Source organism: Fusarium falciforme, chromosome 1, assembly GCF_026873545.1.
Source record: "Fusarium falciforme chromosome 1, complete sequence".
Taxonomy (NCBI): Eukaryota; Fungi; Ascomycota; class Sordariomycetes; order Hypocreales; family Nectriaceae; genus Fusarium; species Fusarium falciforme.
In genome coordinates, this window is record NC_070544.1 from 4,464,342 (window position 1) to 4,488,803 (window position 24,462).

At 53.0% G+C, this 24,462-nt stretch overlaps 8 protein-coding genes across 8 annotated transcripts; 3 read left to right on the forward strand and 5 right to left on the reverse strand.

The window, feature by feature from the left end:
* Positions 1-906: 906 nt before the first annotated feature.
* NCS54_00125800 (Hypothetical protein) lies at positions 907-2,930 on the forward strand (the record flags this gene model as incomplete). The annotated part of the gene is made up of 2 exons (XM_053146889.1): positions 907-974; positions 1,031-2,930. The coding sequence occupies 2 exons, from the start codon at positions 907-909 to the stop codon at positions 2,928-2,930; spliced, it is 1,968 nt and encodes a 655-aa protein (XP_053002864.1).
* Positions 2,931-3,508: 578 nt separating this feature from the next.
* NCS54_00125900 (Hypothetical protein) lies at positions 3,509-4,123 on the reverse strand (the record flags this gene model as incomplete). The annotated part of the gene is made up of 1 exon (XM_053146890.1): positions 3,509-4,123. The coding sequence occupies one exon, from the start codon at positions 4,121-4,123 to the stop codon at positions 3,509-3,511; it is 615 nt and encodes a 204-aa protein (XP_053002865.1).
* Positions 4,124-5,099: 976 nt separating this feature from the next.
* NCS54_00126000 (Mitochondrial escape protein 2) lies at positions 5,100-8,004 on the reverse strand (the record flags this gene model as incomplete). Its single annotated transcript, XM_053146891.1, has 3 exons — positions 7,578-8,004; positions 7,262-7,507; positions 5,100-7,198 (listed from the first exon to the last, which is right to left on the reverse strand). Exons 1-3 carry the CDS (start codon positions 7,852-7,854, stop codon positions 5,100-5,102), a joined length of 2,622 nt encoding a protein of 873 aa, XP_053002866.1. The 5' UTR covers positions 7,855-8,004.
* Positions 8,005-8,332: 328 nt separating this feature from the next.
* NCS54_00126100 (Hypothetical protein) lies at positions 8,333-9,390 on the reverse strand (the record flags this gene model as incomplete). The annotated part of the gene is made up of 3 exons (XM_053146892.1): positions 8,333-8,641; positions 8,697-9,286; positions 9,336-9,390. The coding sequence occupies 3 exons, from the start codon at positions 9,388-9,390 to the stop codon at positions 8,333-8,335; spliced, it is 954 nt and encodes a 317-aa protein (XP_053002867.1).
* Positions 9,391-10,500: 1,110 nt separating this feature from the next.
* On the forward strand, positions 10,501-11,984 carry NCS54_00126200 (Hypothetical protein; the record flags this gene model as incomplete). Its single annotated transcript, XM_053146893.1, has 6 exons — positions 10,501-10,677; positions 10,743-10,847; positions 10,958-11,283; positions 11,346-11,413; positions 11,469-11,750; positions 11,905-11,984. 6 exons carry the CDS (start codon positions 10,501-10,503, stop codon positions 11,982-11,984), a joined length of 1,038 nt encoding a protein of 345 aa, XP_053002868.1.
* A 668-nt stretch (positions 11,985-12,652) lies between these two features.
* On the reverse strand, positions 12,653-13,918 carry NCS54_00126300 (Hypothetical protein; the record flags this gene model as incomplete). Its single annotated transcript, XM_053146894.1, has 2 exons — positions 12,653-13,433; positions 13,491-13,918. The coding sequence occupies 2 exons, from the start codon at positions 13,916-13,918 to the stop codon at positions 12,653-12,655; spliced, it is 1,209 nt and encodes a 402-aa protein (XP_053002869.1).
* Positions 13,919-16,505: 2,587 nt separating this feature from the next.
* On the forward strand, positions 16,506-17,822 carry NCS54_00126400 (RECA-2 domain-containing protein; the record flags this gene model as incomplete). Its single annotated transcript, XM_053146895.1, has 1 exon — positions 16,506-17,822. One exon carries the CDS (start codon positions 16,506-16,508, stop codon positions 17,820-17,822), a length of 1,317 nt encoding a protein of 438 aa, XP_053002870.1.
* A 241-nt stretch (positions 17,823-18,063) lies between these two features.
* NCS54_00126500 (DNA-directed RNA polymerase subunit beta) lies at positions 18,064-21,703 on the reverse strand (the record flags this gene model as incomplete). The annotated part of the gene is made up of 4 exons (XM_053146896.1): positions 18,064-21,292; positions 21,344-21,445; positions 21,511-21,523; positions 21,577-21,703. 4 exons carry the CDS (start codon positions 21,701-21,703, stop codon positions 18,064-18,066), a joined length of 3,471 nt encoding a protein of 1,156 aa, XP_053002871.1.
* Positions 21,704-24,462: the final 2,759 nt, after the last annotated feature.

Genomic DNA, 24,462 nt, shown 5'->3' on the forward strand with positions numbered 1-24,462 from the left:
GATGATGGCGGCGTAGTCTAAGCTGTCTACGGTGACTCTGCCTAGACCACAGGGAGAGAAGACCGACAAAGAAAAAAAAAATCAATGCAGCAGAGTCAGTCAGTCGAGGAGGGGCAGTCAATGAGGGAGCTCTCAGTCAGCCTGATGTCGTTGGTGGGGCAGAAGTAGCGTGTACTTGAATCTGAGCCTAGCTCCCCATGGCTGATCAGGTATTCGACACCTGGAGCTTAGCTGATCCTGGCTCGGATGCCCCGCGATGGAATTTTCGGGAGGGGAAGGTTTTGGTGGTGGTTTTTGGAGGGGGATGACATCAACGAGCACAGGCAGGCACAGGCAGGCACCACGTACGAGCCAAACGGCGAACAGACGACGCGGGAACAAACGAGAAGCGAGTGGACATGCTCGAATTGCACCCGGCGGCTTCAAGAATCTCCCAGAAGCAGCAAACCAGCGAGATCCCCATCTATTGTCTAGGAGACGCCGCCGCAGGTTCCCATTTTTTGGTGGGGCACAACAGATCTGCCAGGCGCTCGCAGCTGCTAGAGGGTTCCTCAAACGCCCCTGCACGCCCCCCCCCAGCAACGCCTAGCAGCGCCCAGAAGGCGGTAGACCCCCCCTGCACTCCCCAGAAGCGACGCACATCCACAGAAGCTCTGAGGAAGTGGGCTCCTTTGGAACAGCGCAGAACCGCATCGAACCTTGGCACCCGCCTTTATTTAGCACCTTTTGCGACTGCTGCACCGCAATCCGATTTTCTTCTCACAACAACACATCTTTCAGATACCCTCTCAAGTCTTCAAATACCTCCATTCCCCCCTTTGAAGCAACTGCGATTTCCTTTTCCTTTCTCCCCGCGTTCATCTCTCTTCTTACGCATATTACACATCTTCACACACATCACACAAAATGGGTCCCGCCGTCGGTATCGATTTGGGTACCACGTACTCTTGCGTGGGTATCTTCCGTGAGGACCGGTAAGCTCTTTTCCCTTCACCATTTCTTCCATCGACAGCTTCTAACTATTTCCCAGATGCGACATTATCGCCAACGACCAGGGTAACCGAACCACTCCCTCTTTCGTCGGTTTCACCGACACCGAGCGTCTGATCGGTGATGCCGCCAAGAACCAGGTCGCCATGAACCCCCAGAACACTGTCTTCGATGCCAAGCGTTTGATCGGTCGTAAGTTCGCCGACCCTGAGGTCCAGGCCGACATGAAGCACTTCCCCTTCAAGATCATCGACAAGGGTGGCAAGCCTATCATCGAGGTTGAGTTCAAGGGCGAGAAGAAGACCTTCACCCCCGAGGAGATCTCCTCCATGGTTCTCACCAAGATGCGAGAGACCGCCGAGTCTTACCTTGGTGAGACCGTCAACAACGCTGTCGTCACCGTTCCTGCCTACTTCAACGACTCCCAGCGTCAGGCTACCAAGGATGCCGGTCTCATTGCTGGCCTCAACGTTCTCCGAATCATCAACGAGCCTACCGCCGCTGCCATCGCCTACGGTCTCGACAAGAAGATCGAGGGTGAGCGCAACGTCCTCATCTTCGATCTCGGTGGTGGTACTTTCGATGTTTCTCTCCTGACCATTGAGGAGGGTATCTTCGAGGTCAAGTCGACTGCCGGTGATACTCACCTGGGTGGTGAGGATTTCGACAACCGTCTGGTCAACCACTTCGTCAATGAGTTCAAGCGCAAGCACAAGAAAGATCTCTCTTCCAACGTCCGCGCTCTCCGACGTCTCCGAACCGCTTGCGAGCGTGCCAAGCGAACCCTTTCTTCTTCCGCTCAGACCTCCATCGAGATCGACTCTCTCTTCGAGGGTATTGATTTCTACACCTCCATCACCCGAGCCCGTTTCGAGGAGCTCTGCCAGGATCTTTTCCGATCCACCATCCAGCCCGTCGACCGTGTCCTCAGCGATGCTAAGATCGACAAGTCCCTTGTCCACGAGATCGTTCTCGTCGGTGGATCTACCCGTATCCCCCGTGTCCAGAAGCTCATCACCGACTACTTCAACGGAAAGGAGCCCAACAAGTCCATCAACCCCGATGAGGCTGTTGCCTACGGTGCCGCCGTCCAGGCCGCCATTCTGTCCGGTGACACTTCTTCCAAGGCCACCAACGAGATCCTGCTTCTCGATGTCGCCCCTCTCTCCCTCGGTATCGAGACTGCTGGTGGTATGATGACCAAGCTCATTCCCCGCAACACTACCATCCCCACCAAGAAGTCCGAGGTCTTCTCTACCTTCTCCGACAACCAGCCTGGTGTCCTCATCCAGGTCTACGAGGGTGAGCGCCAGCGCACCAAGGACAACAACCTTCTCGGCAAGTTCGAGCTCACCGGTATTCCCCCCGCCCCCCGTGGTGTCCCCCAGATTGAGGTCACCTTCGATCTTGATGCCAACGGTATCATGAACGTCTCCGCCGTTGAGAAGGGCACCGGCAAGTCCAACAAGATTGTCATCACCAACGACAAGGGCCGCCTCTCCAAGGAGGATATCGAGCGCATGCTTTCCGATGCCGAGAAGTACAAGGAGGAGGATGAGGCTGAGGGCCGCCGTGTCGCTGCCAAGAACGGTCTTGAGTCCTACGCGTACTCTCTCCGCAACACCCTCTCCGACCCCAAGGTCGAGGAGAAGATTGAGGCTGCTGACAAGGACAAGCTCAAGGCCGAGATTGACAAGGTCGTTGAGTGGCTCGATGACAACCAGCAGGCTACTCGTGAGGAGTACGAGGAGCACCAGAAGGAGCTTGAGGGTATTGCCAACCCCATCATGATGAAGTTCTACGGCTCCGGCGGCGAGGGTGGCATGCCCGGTGGCATGCCCGGCGCTGGCGGTCCCGGTGGCTTCCCTGGTGCTGGCGGCCCTGGTGGTGCCACTGGCCACGGTGGCGATGACGGTCCTACCGTCGAGGAGGTCGACTAAATTCTTTGATACCCCAACAACATCAGTCTCGACTTCTAGAATGGTCAAGCATGCAGGAGTGCGATGCGGGAGACTAGGGGTTATCGAGGGATGATGCGATGATTAGATTTCTGCCTTTGTTTTTCTGCATTTCACGGTTATGAACAGGGAAAAGCTCGGTGGTTTACCCAGGACTGTACTTTAATGAATCGATGAATTAAGACATTCATGAATGATTTCTCCCTTGAACAATGTGATGTCTAATACTAAGTTAACTTCCATGTCTGGATATCCTCCTCCAAGGTTAGGGACTGGCCAAACAACCCAAGGTCTGGTCTTTTCTGTGAATTATTGTCATGAGGTAGAGGCCTTTGAGAAGGCAGAGCTACACTTGATGATGACTTTCTTGACCTTTGTGGAGTTGTCCATACGGAAGTTGGAGATGACTGGATGTAGTGGATTGTGTAGTCATGACTCTCTGATCGTAATGTCTGTCCCATAGTGCAATGTTCTAGTATACAGTAAATCCCCTTCATGTTCTCATATCAAGGAATAATAACAACAATAGAATCTCAAAGCCAGCTGCTGCGGCAGAACCATTATTCAATGGGCTGGTTGAACGTTGATCCTTCAGGGACCCTTTCTTCCCGACTCTCCCACACATCCTCACTGCTAGGCTTGCCCGGCCCGTACTTTACAAACTCCTTCGCGCGGTAGTGCTCGCGGATGGCCTTCTCACGCATCTCGGGGGAGTAACCCTTTGTGCGCATGCAGAACCAAAAGTCGTCCCAGTGCTCGCTGCAGGACCGCATCTCGCCGTAGCGGTAGACGGCGTTCCACTGGCCGCCCATCGAGTTGCAGGCCCACGCCTGGTCAAAGGCCTGCCGGCATGACATGTCGGTCGGGAGGAGGGCTTCGGAGAGGGCGTCGCGGGGGGGTATGTCGGAGGGGGTGGGGGCCGTTGCTCGTGTTGATTTCTTGAGGGTGAGCCATGATGGTAATGACGAGGATTGTTGATCTTTTTGTGAGGGGGTTTCGGGCTTGGTGTTCTTTTCCGACTCGAAGAGGTCGATGAACTTTTGGATCTCGGGGTCTGTGGTGGAGGATGTCGAGGTTGAGGTTGGAGGTTGTTGTGTCGGTGTTGAGGTGGGAGGTGCTTCTTCAGAGGGTGTGGACGGCTTGTCCTTGTTGGACGAAGACCATAGCCAGCCCATGGCGACGGATATGTGCGTAGTTGTGAGGTAGGCTGCTTGGGTCGATGTCGTTGGATATCAGCGTCTGGACTTTGCGTGCCGTCGATGGCTGATCAGTCGAGGAGGGGTTTCACGTCGCAATTGTATCGTGCCGTGCCAATGAACAAGGTCTCGTCTCGCGACTGCCGTAGGTATCGTTGCCCAGCGGAATTGGAATTAGCACCCTCCTTGTGTCTCTCGTTCAGATCGTCTTGCGCGCGTTGTGCTCACTGGATTTTCGTGGTGGTCAACCAAGATGCGCAGGTTGCGTCGGGAAAATGGATTTGCCGAGTTGCCGAGAGAGAATGTTTGTTGCACAGGGGTAGACGGCTTTGGATGCGATTGATGGGAGAGTAATTGAAGCATATTTTGACCTGGAGAGATAAATCTTTGACAAGGAGCTTAAATACTTAATTTTGATATTTCTACTATGTTGGTGAGATGAATATTTGTCGTTGACGTCTATATATGATGGAGTTCATTTAGAGTGCTGGGGTCCTGCGATTATGTGTAAGTGATAAAACAAGATTAATAAATATTGATATTCTTAAATGCTCTTTTCTTATCACTCTCTCTATGTATATAGACTTATGAAAAGTCATATCTATTGTGAGGTTTGGATGCCTTGCCGTTTCAATGTGGTGTCTATGTCCTGACCAGCGTGCTTAGGCTAACATTCCTCAACACAAGCCAAAGCCTTGACAGGAACTATATGCGCTCTAGAGTCTGGCTGATTCTTTAAACATCTAGCACGGCTCATAGAGTCTATACTAATGGATCGATAATCCTCTTTGCACATCCTAGATAGAGAGTTCTATATCGTAACTTGAGATGGTCTGTTGATTCAATTGAGATGAGTGCGCTCAGCTACAAATAGCAATAACCTGACTTTACAAATCCTGTTGTTGAGTATCATGACGGCTCCAAAGAGGGCATCAGACATAATTTATAAAACCCATCAAAACTCCTCGCTCAAGACCTTCTTCAACTCGGTCATCTCCCTATCCCACTTGGCAATCTTGGCTTGGCTATCCTCGAGCTTGCGGAGCAGGAAAGTGATGCGTCCAGCTGTCTCGCCTGTCTGTCGAGGTAGGCTGCCGAGCAGCGCCAGCTCATTCTCGACCTTGTCAATGGAACGGGCCTCGGCCTTGGACGAGTCGTTGAGGATGTCGTAGTCCATCTTGGCCTTGAGCACACGATCGTGGAGAAGCACTGAGAAGGCGGCTTGGTGGAGAGGCTTGCCAGCCGTGATGGTCATCGGTCGGCCCTGATAAGTCTGAACGGCAATGAGCTCTGAGCTGGCTAGACTATCGATAGCCGCATCTGCGTCGGTCGCACCCGCTGCTGCGGCCGAGGAAAAGGGCGCCGAGAGGAGGATCTGGTTATACCGTAGGTTCGGGTTCTGGGCAAGGGATTTGATGAGATGCCACGCCTGCTGGGAAGAAAACTTCTTGCCCTCAATGTCAGAGGGCTTGCCCAGGAGGAACATGCGAACAATATCAGTGGCAGTCTCAGACACAATCTCCTCCATCGCCTCCTTGGGGGATTGGCCAGTCCGGAGACGACGTGCCAGGAACTCCAAGTCAGTGAGTCGGCCGCCAAGCGTGTCGATACACTGGTCAAGCTCCATCATGTTCAAGCGTGGCATCGGGCGCTTCTCAGCATCATCGCCGTCTTCCTGGCGCGCCTTCTCCTCAGCAGCGATCTGGTCCTTGAGGCGGCTGAGAACAAAGTTCTTGGCAACATCGGGGGCGAGGTCACCAAAAGAGACTGTACGGAAGAGTCGATCAGGCAAGGCCTTGGCCAGGGGCTTCGAGTAGGCCGAGTCGGTGGTCAGGAAGATGACATGAGCAACATTGTTCTGAACCACTGTTGCTGCCCACTCGGCGATCTTGTCGTAAATGATGCTGTTCTCCTCGCCCTTGTGGAGAAAGTTGTCGACGACGATGACGGGTCTACGCTCAGGGTGAGCTTCGAGCCAGGCATCCTCTGATAGCTTAGCATCGCTGTCCTTCTTGCTGCGAGATGAAACAGCAACATCCTTGAGGGCGCCAGTTGTCGTCTGCAGAATCTTGTTAAGCTGAGACTCGAGGGTTTCCGAAAAGCCGGCCTTGACACCTGTGGTGCTTTGCACGGCGAGGTCGATCATGCTGCTCATGCTATTGGCCCAGGAAAAGACAGGACGATAACCAACCGCAGTTGCCAGCCGCTTGATGGTGCCAGCTTCGCCTCTGGCCTCGACGATTCGCCTACAGTCCAGTTTGAGCACGTTCTTGCGACCTTCCAGAGCCTGCTCCATGACCATTTCGACCTTGCCCGAGCCCTTGGGCCCAGTGACGACGATGAATGTGTCGGATGTCTCATCAAGCCATCCATGAACCTTTTCAATCGCATCACGTCGATGATTCCAAACTTCACTTAGACCGTCATTGCTCTTCTTCTTTCCTGTCAACCCAAAGTTGCCAGTCTGCTTCTTAAACCACTTGTAAATCTTGGAATCCTTGAATTCCAGCGAGTGCTGAACATGAAGCTTGATGAAGAATTCGCGAATAGGATCGAAAATGAGAACTGAGAGACCGGCAGCCAGGGCAGCGATGACGGGGATAACGATACGGGGATGGCTAGTCAGCCAGTTCCAGATGCTGTGAGCCTTGACGCGCTTCTCAAAAGACAACCGAAGCTTGGTACCGCTATTGCCGCCTCCAAGAGCCTCGCTCACAATGAAGCCATGCATACAGTTGCGAGCCATGATGGCATCTCTTGTCACGGGGAACCCAAGATGAGCATAGCGAGGTGTGACCTTTGAATCGGTCGGCTGAGGAATAATGTCTGCGATCTTGCCGTACTTGCGGAACAGGGTGTAAAGGGTCTCTTCTGGGAGTTCTTCAGGGGCTGTTCCAGGGACCGGAGGAACAAATTCGACCTTGATAAGGCTTGATGGAAAGCGATACAGGTCCTCGAGCCATGGAGTGCCCTGCACAAGGCGAGCGCTGACAGGGCGAAAGAGGCTGAACCAAGGCTTAATAGGCCTCTCCTTGAGGCTCTTGGCCAATTGAGCTATTCAGAAAGGGCGCTATCAGCCGGTGGCACAAACAAAGGTTCGCTTTTTGGCATCCATACCTTCAATCTCTGCAGGGTCTATGTTGGCATCGTGCCGGAACTTGACATATGCGCCTCCATCTTTTAGCCGTGGCAGAATTTCTGTGACCTTGATCGGTAGGTCTTCCGGTATGGCTGTCTTGACTAGGCGGATTGGGTCCAAGATACCCAGAGAGGATGTCTCGAAACGCTTGAGCAGGCCGGTGACTTCGTAGTCCGTCTGGTACGGGCGGCTTAGCACACTGCTGAGCTTAAGTGGGAAGATGTCTGCGAGAGTCAGCGAACGGTCAATTGATCTAGCCCATTATATCTAGGCCTATACTAGGCAGGATCATACTGTCGAAGAAGAGAATGGCCTCGTTGGAGTGGGTGACGATATGCCCACTCTTATCAGCCCCCTCTTCTGAAGCATGTGGAGGCACAGCAGCCGCATCCGGATTGACTGTCGTGCTCTCCCAAACACAACTGACGGGCCGCCGGATCACATTCTGGTCAAAATGTCGGAAATGCGACGCTGCTACGAGGCCAAGGCCGAGCGATCGTGGTGAAGATGGAAGCGACCGGCGCGCAGCAAGGAGCGCGGCCGTCGCAAGGCCGCCTCGACTAGGGATCATGACGATTGGATCCCAGAAGTGCGCATGCTGTTGAAGGGAATATGGAGAGAGAAAGAGGAAGAGGGAGAAGCAGGGACGATGGTTCCAAGCAAAGAAACGCGACCGGTTTTGGTGGAGGCTTGCTGGCAGACCAGACCCGGAAAGAGCTTTCGCAGTTGTTAGCTCCTACCTCGGCTGCCAATGAGGTCATCGTCGATGACGGAGAAAATCAGACAACCCAACCCACTAAGCCGATCCAGCTCTGTCATAGGGTTATTTAACAGGCTCTTTTTAGTACTTGTTTTCCTTTTTTAAATATATAATTTCTAAAACAATTATGTTAAATAAATATGATTTTTATACCTATTTTATTAATAAGTCTTTATCTTGATTACTTTTTTTTTTTTTTTAATTGCTTCTACTTTTAATATGATTCCTAAGAGAGGATAATCTAGCCTGGCGCAAGAGCGAGGGATATATAATGGTAAGAAAATAAGATCTAGTTCTTAAACTCCAGTCCCTTCTCCGCCAACTGCTTCTCAAACTGTTCTTGCTTGGTAATAATGTGCGTGCCCGCAGCCAGGCCAACAAGACCTTCCATGTTGTACACGGCCTCCATCGGCACATCCCGAACACAGACCTCATGGGCTTCCTGGGTGCCTCCGCAAAAGACCTCAACGATATTGCCATTGCCATACTTCGGACTCTGGATACCCTCCATGGCTACATCAATCAGCTCATCTACCGTGAGCATAAGGTCGTCCGCCTGCACTCTCTCGCGACTGTAGGGAGCGTGAAAAATAGGAGTCTGGGTGGCAAGTTAGCCGGTCACTGTAGACATATCAAAGCGAGGTCGGACATACATCAACAACACCAGGGCAAATAGCCGTATTTCGGATGCCCGCTACCCTGTTCAGTGAACCCAAGGATTTGCAGATGCTGACGACAGCAGCTTTGCTTGAGTAGTAGAAAGGGGTCAGAAGCCCGTGGATGTAGCCAGCCATGCTGGCAAGCCAAAGAATGTTGCCCTGGAGGTGCCGGTTCTCGGGCCGTAGCCAGTACTCAACAGCGATCTGTGCCAGCCTCACGGGTGCTATGGTGTTGACGGCATAGGTCTTGTAGATGCCGACTTGAGCGTCAGCAGGATCTTGGGCGAGAGGCGAGATGCCAGGCGGGTTCCAGAAGTCGCTAAAGGGAGGCTCATATAATCCAGCCCCATTCACCAGCAGGTTGACATGGCCGAATGTTTTCAGAGCAGTCTCCCACAGCGAGTTGATTTGGGACCAATCGCAGAGATCAGTCTGGTGGAAGATGGCAGATGCGCCGCCAGCTTCAGCCGGGGGGTGCGGGTAGCTGTCGAGCGTCTCCTGAGCTTCGGGACGCAGCTTCAGATCTGCCATGATGATAGAGCAGCCCGACTCGAGAAGCCTCTTGCTCAGGGCATGGCTGAGGCCTGGCCATGATCAGCGATTGACGATGGCGACGGCACGAAAGGTACTCACCTGACCCGGCTCCAGTGACGAGCGCGACCTTGCCCTTGACTTCCCAGGTGGTCATGTTTGCCAAAAAAGTAAGTATGGGTTTATTTGAAAACGACGAGTTACGGTAGCAACGAGCGAAAAGTTGACGCAAGACATGGATGGGATTTTCAGGGTTGTTAAATAAACACAATAAGGAAGACGACAAGGCGTGATAAACCGTCGCAAAGGGACCTGGGACCTCAGAGATATGCAATTAAGACGTCGCTTCACCTTGACCTTACCCAGTCGTCGTGCTCACCGCAACTACTACGCTGGCCCTCAAGGATGGCGATCCCTGGGCTTGAGAAGGGCCCATCCCCTGGCCTCGCATAGTTCATGGAAACGCCGGAACGTGTTCGAACGCCTCGAAATCACTTACTACCTTGAGGATGAAGCAGCGAGTACAGGGACGATTCTCATCTACTTTCCCTCAGGAAGTGAGGTAAAGTGTAGGCTAGCCGGGTGTATGATTCGGAAACCGAGTCCTGTAACTGAGAAATAATTCTCCACGATGAGGTATTAAGAAAGCAATTACAAGGGTATGGAACCGGAAATACGGCTGTACAGGGTGCAGCAGAAGTATAAACTGTTAAACAGGGTACTTCGCTTGCGAGAGCAAGGTTACCTGAGAAGAACTCCCAACACATGTCCCTGTTTCATTCTAGGTTGGACGAACCAACTACTGTGCAGGGTCCAGAGAATAAACTTCCGATTGGTTTGGAAAGGGGGCCCCGGGTTATGAAGGTGACATTTACCTCAAGTTCGAAAACAGAAGTGGGTTGGATGGTTCGATATCAAAGAGATCAACATGACTTTAACCAAGTGGGATATCACATCCTTGCCTGGGCTCCATACCAGGAGGGAGACATGGTTGAAAGAACGGGTACAAGGCATGATAGAACAGTGACTTGTTTATCCATCGCAACGCGTTACCCTATGAATGCAATATCCGCCCAAGGTTCCAAGAATCGATCGCCTGGAGTCATGCTGTATCCGAGTGAAACGCTTATATCCCGGGGTCGTGATCCTACAAACCAATTCAGTCACTATTAAAGACTTCAGCCCATTGCATCGGCACTGTTGACAAGATGCCCCGGACTTTAGGATTCAGAAGCCTTCACTGATTCTCTCAACAACCACCAACATCATGGACGATCCGCAAGCGGTGTGGCGTGCGCTCAGCCCTGAGGGCCTCGCTGCTGGCATCCTGGTCATCACCATCATCTTCTCCATCACCACCACAGTCATGCTCCTGTTGAGAGCGTATATTCGGACTGTTCACAGACTGAACGGCCCGGAGGATTATTTGATGTATATTGGAGGAGTGAGCAACACCACACAACATACATGGACGGTTGTCGGTTTGCTGACCTTGGCTCGGCTCTGCAGGTGCTTAACCTGGGGCATAACGCTGCTGTCGTGTATGGATGCTTCACAGGTATAGGGACTCGCGACGGCAAGCTCAATCTCCCCATCATGGTAGAGGGCGCAAAGGTAATCACACCTATTCATTGACGCCACAGATGATTTGACTAACACGAGTGTTTGGATAGACTGTCACCGTTTGGCAATGACTCTACATCCTCTCCTCGCCCTTCATCAAGGTCAGCATCTGCGCCAACCTGATCCGTGTTGCCATGAAGCGACGATACATATACCCGTTAAAGGCCATGTCGGGTCTAGCTATAGCCATGTCAGTGATGGCATTCATCGTTGTGTTCGTCCAGTGTCGCCCATTTGCGGCCTCCTGGACCGGACAGGGGAAGTGTATCTCTGTCGATGTCATCATCATCCCCACCTACGTCTTCTCGGCTGCAAATATCCTTGTGGACTGGGTCGTCGCCATTCTGCCAGCATTCATTGTCTGGAATCTCCAGCTCCGCAGGAAATTGAAGCTGCTATCATTCGGAATCCTGGGAGTGGGTGTACTGTGAGATCCCCTGCGGCGCGTACCGGGACCAGGTCGTACATACTGACTGACGCCGCCAACAGAGCTTCCATTGCCACAATCATCCGGATGCCTTATATACCGAGCTACGCGGCAAAGTCGGACAAGCTTTGTAAGCGCAGTCACGCTGATCAATCGTGTTTGACGACAACGCTGACATTTTACAGACAAGATTGGCTTCATCATCCTCTGGACCGTCGTAGAGCTCAGCCTCGGAATCCTAGCCGGCTCTCTTCCCTCCCTACGCAAATTCTTCAAGAGTCTGTCGAAAGACCAAAGCACGGGGGAGCACGGGAACATGTACGGATCCGATCTTGTCACGATAGGGGGTGGAAATAGCGCGAAACCACAACGCTCAGCTGCGTACGAACTGAACACAACTGTAGTTGGGAGGAAGAGTGACTCAGGAGATGGCAATAGTGATGGTGTGAACGATAGGGATAATGACAGTACTAGCCGTATTATTCATGTCACGCGGAATGTTACTCAAACTAGAGAATGGGAGCGATTAAGATGAGAGCAGAGGAAGAGCAAGCAGCGAAATAGAGACACGTCCATCTCTGGCTCTGAGCGAACAGCGCCTGACACCACAGCATTTTGTAGAGTTGGTGAGTACGAACGCGGCCAAGTTGTATGGTCTCTATCCCAAGAAGGGCGAGTCCATCCCCAGTCTCGGATGGTGATATCGACATCTAGTATCCATCCCTTGAGCCGCTCCAGGTCAGAAATGAGAATATTCACAGCAATGTTGCTTACACTCCTTATAAAGGTAGAACCGTATCGCAGTCGCCGAGGTATACTATCGCAAGGGGTGAGGTTGTCTTGGACCGAGGTAATACTGGAGTTGTTGGGCAGAAGGGTGATGGTTGGTTTGTATTATTTATTAGAATCACGTGTTAGGTGTGATATACTTGATGTTTCTTAACTTAGCCCCCTGACATTAAGTCTTTGCTCTGGGCCACTTCCCTTTGCAGCCGCTCCCAAGCAGGGACCGGCTCGTCTCACAACTGCCAGGAATTAATACAACAGTGCATGTGCAACTTCACGCGTTCAAGCCAATAGATGCCATGTCAACGATAATCTTGTCATGACATGCACGGTTCGTCATTCATACATGGATCTTCTAAGCTAGCTAGATAGCTCATGAAGGTCTCGTTAACCCTTGGTTCTTCCATTCGTCCAATCCCATCTTTTGATCAACCGCAACAACCCCCAGTTTGAACTTGGCCGTTTCGTTGAAAAGCAAGCAAATCCGCCTCTATTCAACTCCAAACGATGATGTGAATACCCGTACCCGATCCTGAACGCCAGCCACCCTTCCGAAATAACACCCAGAGTATTTGCCAGAATTCTATGCCAGCTCCTGGGCTTTTGGCTTCACAGACTCGCCACCTGCTTCAGCGATGACAGGTTTACCACCAGCCTCGGGAATTACTGGTTCACCGCCAACCTCAGGGATAATGGCTTTACCCCCAGCTTCTTGGATGGCAGCTCCCTGGTAGCCAGGAGCCAGTAACTGCTGGTCAGGGTGCAATTGCTGTCCAGGAGGCGGTACCTGATGGTAGGACGGGCTGGGACTCGGTGAGGCGTAGGAAAGGCGAGGGTCGTAAGGAGCATTAGGGTCGGTGTGGTAGGCGGGATACTGCTGGCCACCCAAAGCGTAGGGATTCTTGTTGTCGTAATACCCGGCCCCACCCTGGGGTATCTGGTTGTAACCCCCAAGGCCGCCGAGACGCTGGGCGAGAGTTGGTTGGTAACCTGGAGGGTTCGGGGGTTGCCCCTTGCTCCTTTGGCGTAGGATAAACCAGAGAAGGATGCCGGCAAGGCCAATGGCACCAACACCGCCCACGACGCCGCCAACAATTGCTCCCACGTTCACCTCCTTATCGTCTTTGCTGTCTGAGTCGGCATCACTGGTAGCCGTGGCGGCGGGTTTGTCGGTGCCGGTAGAAGCTAGAAAGGTGCTTGAAGGGTCGGTCAGGACGAGCTTGCTGTAGGTGACCTTGCTTTTCTGTGAATTGTAGGTGGTCTCGGCCTTGAGGGGACTCGAAAAGTTTTTACTGTTACACCAGTAATCTTGAATACCGCCATCAAATGTGATAGTATTGCAGTAAGGGTTCTCAGTCTCAGTGCTATATTATCAGTCAGTTTACAGTGTACCTCAGAAGTGCCGTGCGAGGTCGTCATACCACTTCAGAGTGAACTCGTCAACAGCACAGCCATCGTCACATTTGCTTGAACTGTAGAACTCGTCATAATTGACACAGCTCGCCCGGGTCGCGCAACCGTCCTCGTTGCAACAAGCAATGGCGCCAGAACGACTCCCCTCGGGAGTGATGAAGATGCAAGGCCTATCCGTGTCATCGCAGACAAACGGAGCACCTAGTCGACCAGAAATGTAGCCGCAGGTGGCATCGGGGGCGACGAGAACAGTCTTGGGGTCGTCTTGGTTGGCTCGTCGGAAGAATTCATGAAGTTGCGGAGGAGTGGTGGGCGCTGGGCTCACGCCGTCCAAGGCGAGCGCGACTATGCTGGTAGGGTCTGGGTAAGCTAGATGCCTAGCATTGGCGGTGACTGATAGAGCCACAACAGTGGCAGTGAATTCAGAAGCCTTCATGATCCCCGCGTTTGGCTTGAATTCTGCTCTCGACAAGCAGTCAAGCAGACCAAGAAGAGCCAGGCGGAGGAACTGGAAGAAACGGGGCTGGGGCAACGGCCGCCAGCAGGCATGGGAGAGTTATAGCTGGACATTCTCCACCTCGAGTCGTCACTGCTCAACCTTCAAGGCTAATTAAAGTGATAAAAGATTCCCAGGTTCCATCTGTACCGATGCAGACACCGGGTAAGCAGTAGAGTGGGCCAGGCATATGGCTGTGCGGCTGGCATGGGCTTCCGGGAAGCTCAATGGACAGAAACACCCGGTTCCCCTGGTCGTTATTGGGCTTGAGAACGCAGGGTCAGGGTCAGCCTGTCTCGACGGGTGAGAATTTTTGGTGCCAGCTCGAGGAGAGGTGATCCCACACTGTGGCTAGCGCCAGAGCAAAAGGCTATTGCCATAGTCGTGCTTCGAATCCCTTTACTCGGCTTGTTCCAACGTCAGAGCGGGTAGTTGTTGCCGAGAGATGGACACCAACTGAAGAAACAACACAAGATGGCCCATGGTGTCGTCCACATCCACATCCACATCCCCCATGGGTGTATGGACCGCCAGTGGGCCGGCCACGCACAGCCTCCCAGGCCCAGTCGAAACAAGCCAACCTGCGAGTCTCTAGCCCCGTAGGGCAAAGAGTAGTTACGCCAGCCATCCACGTCCGAAAATAAACACCTGCAGCTCATCCACCATCGCCTTACCCGAGCCCGGCGTCAGCACAACGACATTGTAAGGAGCCACCAACTCTCTCTAGCCTGCATCATCCGTGACACGCCGCTGGGAGGCGGGAGTGCCGGGGTGAGAGGTACAGTAGCCAGCACATCCTGGCCCTACATGATCCCTCTCGTCAGCAGCTTTCAGCTTCCCAGTCCTTGCAGCATATACCCGTTTGCGGAGCCTGCATGTGGATACCCGTCCAATCAATACCACAAGAAACTGGGTGCATCAAACACCTCAACTTTTTATCGTTGTCGCTGCAGTTACTCCGTCGTGAGCAAGCTCAGCCTCAGAGGAGGTTACCATGTGGCGTTGGAGCATGGATCGGCCGTCGAATACTCCGCGCGTCAAGAGGTCAGCCCTAGACAAGATTGACAATCGAAGCCTGGGCTGCAGAGATGAAAAATGCTTGGGCCGCTTGAGGGATCCATTTCGGCTGGTTAAGGTACCCAGCCAATCATCTGCGACTAGGTTCATCCCGCCAGTTGAAGGTAGTCAGTCGTCGATAGCTTTCCTGCGACATCATGGTCAACATTGAGTTGCTCAAATTCAACTCATCGATGAGCTTTTTCTTGTCTTCCGCGAAAAATATGACACCCATCATCATCTTTATCATGAAGACGTTGGACTGGTGTAACAGTCGAACCACCGCGTAGTTGAAACATAACGCTGGGCCTCACGCCCTATGAATTATAGGCTACCTGCCAAGCATGGATCAGTTTCAAACTCAAGTTACTCAGCCTTCATCAGCTCCCTATGACCCGATGCCATTTCTAAGCATCAACGGCCGTCTCCAGGTCTGCCCATGGAGGAGCGTTGTTTGTGGCAGTATTGACGCCTCCCCGTGATTCGAGATCGCTGGTCAGACCGGCATCGGTGCCCGTCCCCCTGTCGGTCGTCGGTTCAGCAACCCTCCCTGGCAATCATAGTCGCAAATTGAGTACAAAATCGGCGTAGCTCGTTGATCCCAATGCACAGTGTCAACACAGCGCCCCCGACCAAAAACCAAATATGCGACCACGTGAGCTTCAAGGAATCCAGCGATACAACCGGGATCGTAATTGCAACCATGGCGACACACCCATACTCGATGATCCTGAATAGCGGACGCTGCGTCATGTCGAATAGGTTGTACTCAAGCGTTCGGGCTACACACACATCAGTTGCGAGTAACGGGAGAGAATTGACTGTGGTGGTCCATACCTGGAGGTGCTTCAAGGCCATCTCCAAAATATATGAGGAGGGATACTCCTATGGCGATTACCAGAGAAAGGAAGAGTGTGAAAACTGGAAGATAATGAGTACCTATGGACAAGCGGAATCTCCCTAAGCAACACTCACACCCAGCAATGGCCGGTACGTCTCCCTAGCCCGCGCTATCGGTATTATTGAATCGATGATCCATGGCGATATCGATTCCAATACGTCGTGTTTAGAAAATGATCAAGCGATTGATTGATGGTGAATGGTTGGAGATGGATGGTTGTGAAGTGGAGCAGGCTGCTGCAATTGGTGGTTGAAATAAGCACTCACTCGCCTGGGGTTCCTGCCTCCTGCAAACGCTAAAGTGCCAGTGGAAAGTGCTACACCGTGAACCGCGCCTTTCACAACTCAACACCAACGCGTATAGACTTGGATAACCCAACCGACGGCACCAACCGGCATCGTCGAGATAGGGAAGCAGCTGGAAAAAGGAATTTCTCTGTAGTTTGCCAGATAATTAATTCCATCTGGCTCAGATCGAGGACGTGCAGGCTCTCCGTGGGCTCCACACGCCGCCGACCTCATCTCTACACTTCACCATCTCTCCCCCTCTCACTTACACTCCATCTTCCTCATGACAGACCTCCTCCAGATCCTTCCCTCCTTCCCTCTCCGCCCCTTCGCCGCCCTCCTCCCAACCATCGAGCACAACGCCCTCACCACCACCGACCTCCTCACGCTCCACCCAGCAGACATCGCCAAGCAGACCAGGCTACCTATTCTCGACCTCAAGCGCCTCATCGCTGCCGTCCAGGCTTCCCTCTGCGACGACATCACCCCTCAGCAGCCGCTTCTGGACCCGGATCCGCCTCCTAGCGTCATCAGCACTCTTGATGATGGTCTCGACGCCGCCCTGGGCGGAGGCGTGCCCGTTGGTGCCGTGACCGAGATCACAGGTGAGAGCGGCGCCGGCAAGACTCAGGCTCTACTCTCTCTTTGCCTCGCCGTTCAGCTTCCTCCGCCCCACGGGCTCGGCCGCCAGGCTCTCTACATCTCAACCGAGGCCGCCCTCGCCACAAGCCGCCTGGCCCAGATGCTCAACGCCAACCCCATCCTCCAGCAGTATGATGAAGATGCACGCCCCTCACTTGATGCTATTCACAGCGCCGTCACCCCAGACTTGGAAACTCAAGATCACATCCTAGAATTCCAGGTCCCAGTCCTCCTCTCTCGCCACGACATCGGGGTTGTCATTCTCGACTCGGTCGCCGCAAACTACCGTGCAGAGTTCGAGCGCCAGGGCTCCCACGGCTCTAACATGGCCGCTCGCAGCGCTGAGCTCGTACGTCTGGGTGCCCTCCTCCGCGATCTAGCCCGTCGACATGGCCTTGCCGTCGTTGTAGCCAACCAGGTTGCCGACCGCTTCTCCTCCAGCTCTGCCCTCCGACAGCATGCCCCTAGAAGCAGCGGCATCCCGGAGAGTCCGCTGGCTTCACGGAGCATGCCGCCGCCTCCCTCCATGAACCTCCCCAGTACTCCCTCATCCTCCATCCCCTTCGCTCTACAGGACCCAGACGGCCCTCCTCCTCCGCCTGCTCTGATGCTTGACCATCAACAACGCTGGTTCACTGGCTGGGGCGATGATCCTCATGCCTCTTACTCGCTCAAAACGCCCAGTCTAGGCCTTGTGTGGTCGACCCAGATAGCTTGTCGCATCGCCTTGTTCAAACGACCCGTCTATGGCCGCTCTAGGCAAGCTGCGCCTATAGACGCAGATGACGATAGTGACTTGCTGGCGCCCACTCTAAAGGGATGGCGAAGGTGGATGAAGGTTGTCTTTGCATCACATACCGCACCCACTGGCCAGGGACTTGACAATGCAGTCGAGTTTGAAGTCACTATGGGGGGGCTGAAGTCGGTCGACGTTAAGAAGGCCAAGAATAAGCAATAATCTTTGATATAATGGGAAGGGGGTCACCAGGATTTCTTGCTCCTTGTGGCCATGGAGTTCACGGGCACATACGGCGCATTCAGGATGCAATGAATACCACGTACAATAGACACCAACACGAGGCCCAGGAAGAATAAATCATATATTGATACTTCAAATTTCCCCATAAGAATGCTTTCTGTAAGGTATACAAAGATCCATGACTCCATTTCTCATGCATAAAACTCTGCCCAGCTCCCCTCTACGTCGGATGGGGAAACTCATCCTCCATCTGAAGCCGCACTCCCACATTCATGCTGATGAGCTCCTGCACAAGCAGCTTGGCCGCGTACGGCATCGTCATCTTGGTCACCTCCCTCGTGCTCTTGCATGTATGGCAGTAGCCCTTGTACCCGAACAGGCCGCACTGCTGGCAAATATCAATCTCTGTGCCGTCCGAGCTGATCATGAGTCGTTCCAGCAGAAGCTGAGAGGCGCCGTAGGCAATCAGACAATCACGCTCCATTTCACCCAGACGCAGACCACCCTCTCGGGAACGACCTTCGGTGGGCTGACGTGTCAGGATAGCCTTGGGACCTCTAGATCGAGAGTGCATCTTGTCTTGAACCATGTGCTTCAGGCGCTGGTAGTAGATGGGACCGTTGAAGATGTACGCCTCCAGCGGCTCACCAGTCACGCCTGATGTGAAGTAATCCTTGCCCTCCCACGAGAATCCGTGGTCAACAAGGACCTTGCTCATCTCCTCAAGCGGGTGCGATCGGAAGGCATCACCAAATCCGTAGTCGGGGCGGCCATGGATAATGGAAGCCTTGCCCGTCAAGCACTCGAGCAGCTTTCCGACTGTCATTCGAGACGGGAAACCGTGAGGGTTCATGATGATATCAGGGGTCAGACCCTTGTCAGAGAAGGGCAGGTCCTCCTGGTCGACAATGATGCCAACCACACCCTTTTGACCGTGACGAGATGAAAACTTGTCTCCAAGCTCTGGACGACGAGTCTGTCTGGTCTGGACCTTGATGACTGTGGTGTCCTTCTCTGTCTGGGATACCATCACCTTGTCAATGTATGCCGGGTCAGCAATACGGTATGAGACTGAAGAATCGCGGTATTCGCTGGGTCCACGATCCATTCCGATGCCGGTGCTTGTCTGGTCAAGTGGTGTTTCCTTCTTGATCATGGCCTCGCCATTGTGAATTCTGTATCCCACAATGGCCAGACCATCGTCATCGAGACCCTCGTGCTTCTTGATTCGTTGTTTGACCTTGCCTTCTTCATTTTGGGGATCGCCGATGCGCTCTCGGCGACCATTGGGGTATTTTTGCAGCTCGGTCGTGTATTTGCGGAAGACTTGGCAACGTCCAAATCCTCTGTCGATCGACGCCTTGTTCAGAACCAAAGCATCTTCGATATCGTATCCAGAGTACGACATGACGACCACAGTCGCGTTCTGGCCTGCGGGAAGTTTATCATAACCGATGAGCTGGATGGTCTTGGAGATAACCATGGGTCGTTGGGGATAGACGAGTGTGTATAGTAGAGTGTCGATTCGGTTGAACTGGTTATAAGCGATGGCACCAATGGCTTGTTTACCCATAGCGCATTGGTAAGTGTTACGAGGCGATTGGTTGTGGTGGGGGAATGGAATCAGTCCTGCAACTGCACCCAGGATGGTGAACGGCTCAATCTCCAGATGGGTGGTACTTTGCGTTACTTGGTCTTCGTAGATGGTGATGAGGGCGTCATTCTCCTCGTTCACATCCAGGTACTCGACGACACCCTGTCTCAGGAAATCATCAAAGGTGACTTTTCCAAGTTGAAGAAGCCGAAGGTGCTCTGGCTTCAGCTTCTGTTGCCCATTCTTGACAATGATATAAGGACGGCAAATTCGACCTTCATCAGTTGCGATATGGATGGCGTTGAAGTGTGTGTTGATGTTGATGCCCACGAAGGGAGAGACACCGCCTCTTCGTCGCAATGTTCTGAACCTTTGTGCGAACCTCTTCGGATTCCGTGTCAATGCGAAGGGTGTACCATTGACATGGATGATGTAACTCCCTTCCCGGTGCATCATTGAACCAGAGAATTTCTCGATAGCCTCAACTTCCTTGTCGATCGTCAGGATAGTCTCCTTCACGGGTCCTTCCTCGACATTTGTGGTGATATGGGTCATCAAAGCCAAGTTCTTGACCAGACCGCAGGCTTCTCCTTCAGGAGTATCCGAAGTGCACAGCATACCCCATTGCGACGGTTGGAGCGCACGAGGACCTGAGACCTTTCGCGTCTTCTCGAACTGACTGCTGATTCTTGTCATCATACCAAGAGCAGCGATATAACTGAGCCGACTCAGGACGTGGGTCACACCAGCTCGGTTCATGTTGAATCGCTTAACGCTCCAGTTACCAGTCTGGATGGCCCGGTTGATTCCTATTCCGATAGTGTTGGCATGATTGCTAATCATGTGAACAGCATCCAGGGGAACTGCGCGGTTGTTCTTCTTGAGGAATTTATCGATCGACATCTTGACCTCGACAGTGAAACGCTTGAACAAATCTTCAAAGAGGAGAGAAAGAAGCTGGCCAGCAAGCTCAAGTCGCTTGTTGCCGACAAAATCTCTGTCATCGACTAGCTTGGGGTTGTGGGCAGCCATGAGGACCTTTCGGGTCATCATAGCCACATAGATAGCTTTGGGATAGAAGTCGAGCTCCTCGATGGGAACGTGGGCAATAACGAGGTTGGCAAGTGCGTCGAGACCTTCCTCGACATGGTTGCGACGCACTTGAGGGCCAAACTGGCCCTTGCGTGAACCCATCTTCACTCTGGCACCGATGTACTCTAGAGCCTGGTGCTGTGTAAAGATGCCCGCTTTTGTCGCTTCGTCAAAGTTGACCAGAAACTCGTCTTGGTATCTGCCATCGGAACCCGCAACAAGCTCCATGATCTCCATGTCTGATTTTCCACCAAGCGCCTTGAGAACAATCACGATGGGGATTCCCTCGACAAGGACGTTGTGTGTGAGGAGAATCCTGTCCTTCTTCAGGGTGACATAGGTCTTCGACTTTCGTTCGTGGGTGGAACTGGTAACTGAGGCGGAAATAACGTTGTTCTTCTCGTCCGCTTCGACAATGACACGGTTTTTGCTCAGTTGCTCCTGGATCAGAATGACCTTTTCGGTGCCGCCGATGATGAAGTAACCGCCCGGATCGAGTGGGCACTCGTTCATCTCTTCCATCTGGGTATTGGTGGCACCACCGAGTCGACACTTGGAGCTCTTCAGCATCACAGGCATGCGGCCCAGGGGAACGTTCTTTCGCACGATCCTCTGCTTGTCTCGAATGTATTGGATATCGACGAGGATTGGAGCGGCGTATGTCATATCTCGGAGACGGCACTCCATAGGAGTGACATCGGTGTGCGACTTAGCATCTTGCCAGTCCTGCCGTCTGGGGCGATCGACTCTAATATCGGTGAATCTGGGAAACTATGTCAGTACAGTTCGATATCGCGATATGTCCAAGACCTACTCAAGCCAAAAGTTGCTATCCACATCGCTGCGGATGGTCCGGTTGGCGCGAACAATATCCTTGATTTCTTGCTCGACGAAGAAGTTGTACGAGTCGATGTGCCTGCGCCTGGTGTCAGCAATTGCAGATCGGAGCGGCCGGTTATTCTGATTCTATCCAAAACTTACTGCTTAACGAGGCCTGCGATCAGTTAGCATCTTTACCGTCAAGCATGATGGAGGCTGCTTGCTTACCCTTGACTTTTAGGAAGGCTGGTAGAAGTTGGAATTTATCCTCCTTGGTGGAGATGGGATCCGTGAGCTTCTTTCCATTGTAGAAAGGCTCCAAGAGGGCCTCGAATCCATCGTCTACCAAAGGCATCTTGATGGTCACCGCGAGAGACACATCTATGGCGGGAGAGTCGGGCTATTGTGTTGCGATGACTACTTTTTTCGGGCAGCTCGCGACAGCTTCGCAAAAAGTTCTTGCCCCGCGGTCGCAGGTGGAGCCGTCCGGGTCTGTTGCGCCGCGGTGGGGGACGAGCGTCAGCGATAAGATAGTGGATCACGTGCATCTCTTTAATTCACTCTCCGGGCTACCCTAGGTACCTACCTAGGTAGGTATGCATGGAAGTTGAGATAGTCGGGAATCAGCTTTATTCCTTGCGTATTATATCAACGTTACTCCTCGGTTGTCCTAGGAATTCGAGCGTCGGTCAATCCTCCCCTAATTGTCGTAATATTCACCTGTTGAGTTATCGTTCGCCTACGAGTTGCTCCCACGTTCGCACACTACACTCGCGAGTCGTAGTTACCCATGCGGCTAGATGATATCTTCCATGTGGATTCTAACATTTACACCCAGGTCTGTCTACCCATGCTTGCCATTTTACCTTTCCAGCCGTTTCCCTCACAGCTCTTGAAATATGCCGGCTAGGACCGTACGAGGACCCATTGAGTGGACGAAGCCTGCATGACATGATGGGCTGCCCCGGCTCAGGGTGGATGACTTACATCTAAACGCAAGGGGTCATAGCCCACAGTGACGAAAGCCCCGGGAACAAGACATACGACACATCGCAAACCAACGCGCAAATATGCCAAGGACCAAGAACTATCAATGATCAGTTGGCCGTATTCGGCCCTAGGTCGTCAAATCCAAGCGATATGGTTGGCTTCAGGGTAGGCGACGTTGTGCATTATGGTGCAACAGGGCTCGACGGAGGATCTCCGCGCTAGGACTTCGCCGGTGCGGGACGATGCAATGCCCGTCGACTGTTTTGCAGATTGCCTGGCCAAGTAAAGGTTGCAGAGCATCGAGCCAGTGGCGTCTTGAAGGTGGTTCGAGGGGTTTTGACAGGTTCCTGGTTACCAGTTGAACTCGTCTGAGGGTTACCATCATGCAGCTCGTGATGAGTAGCCATGTGACGAGCACGTCTCAGGCTGAATCGACACCAGATCGAGGATTTAGTCAGTGAATTAACCATGTGAGTCGCACTCGAGGCATCAGCGTCACTCGAAATATGCGCAATAGACTAGAAACCGACAACCAACAAACCGCAGTTGTCTAGACTGCGCGGGGTGACTTATATCTCCGGCATCGCTCATGGGGTTTAGTTTTCGCACATGTCGAGTTGACTAGGGCGGCAGGGATAGCTATGAGCGTGTGCAGATACTCATCTGCAAGGCACACACATCTAAAGCAAGCACTGCGGTGCGGCTGCGCTTTCGAACAACGAACGCTGTTTCTCTGCCTGCGAGATGAATTGGCATGTCTTTCCCAGCACGTTGTCGACACAGACACTGGTCAACGACGAGGTGAGCACGCTGCGGCCCGCGAATGTAAGGGTCCAAGGAGATTTGGGCTGCACGGCGGGCACGGCGGGACGAACCAACAACCTCTGGCTTGGCGCTGGCAAGGAGTCCCTCTAGCGTGACTTGATCGGACCCTGACTCCTAAGCTGCGACGTAGTAGGGTGGGACGGCAACACGGCTAGCCTGACGGGCCAGTCGTAGGGGCGGACAGTAAAAGTCGGTGAAGGGGTTGAGCTCTTTCGAAAGTGAGGGGGAGAGAAGCGGGCACCAGCCAGAGAGGAGACAGAGGAAGCAAGTGGAGGATCTTGTCAGGTCCTGCTCGGTTGTTAACAAAAGAGCGCGTGCTCTTGGAGTCGACCAAGCCACTGCCGAGCTGTTGTTCGATGAGGCTTTTTGTCAGAAATGTTTCAGGATGAGGACGCTGCAGGAGATGGCTCGAAGTTGAGATCGCCAAAGAGCTTGCGGCTCTCCTAGGCCGGAGCAGGGTTCTAACCTAGAGCTGCAATATCATGTCGTGAGTATATCATGTGTGTTATAGCTACCAAACAGCTGTGGTAGTGCCATTCACAACAACGTCTGGGATCAGGGCAGGCCGATGGCCGCCGGCAGTGGCCAAACTAGCTCAACCGCACCCCATGTGCAACTGATGCACCCAGCCTGGGCTGCGGCGGGATTGATAACGGGGTGGTGGATATCGCATCGATCAGGCCGAGGGACGACCAGGCTCTGTAGCCCAAGACCGACGGGCGGAGTCACAACAATCCTCGTCTCGCAAGCTTCAATCATTGGAGAGAGGATGCAAGTCAATTGGCTGGAATGTCAGCGATAGTCGCGAGGCGCTACTGCGCGAGATGTGAGGGAAGAACGAAGCCAACATGGACCAAGACAGTGGTCGTTCAATGACCTGTCCCTTGTCTGCTTCGATTCAGCAGGAGATGCGAAAGCGCCAAAGATCCATGGATCCGTCAGATTTGGATCCCATGCCCAGCCACCATGGTGTTTGCGCTTTCAATAAGATAGTTGAAGAGGCAAGTGAGTTTAGCCCAGAAGGCGCCGCGTGGAGGAATTGCCAGGAGCGGTGAACGAATTAGGTGATAGATCGTCATGTGTCAATTGTTTGTGGCGGATGGCTGGCTGGCTGTCAGACGGGCAGCTATTCTTGAATACGGACGGAGTGGCAATTCTGACAGACGATGATGCTTGCCAGGCGGCTAATAGATCAACGGATTTGGAGGCAGAGACAGCACAGTCACAGTCACAACTGTATGTCTGAGCGAGCTTCCGTGTTGACGTTCCTGGTTGATACATCAAATGGAAATCTGGGGA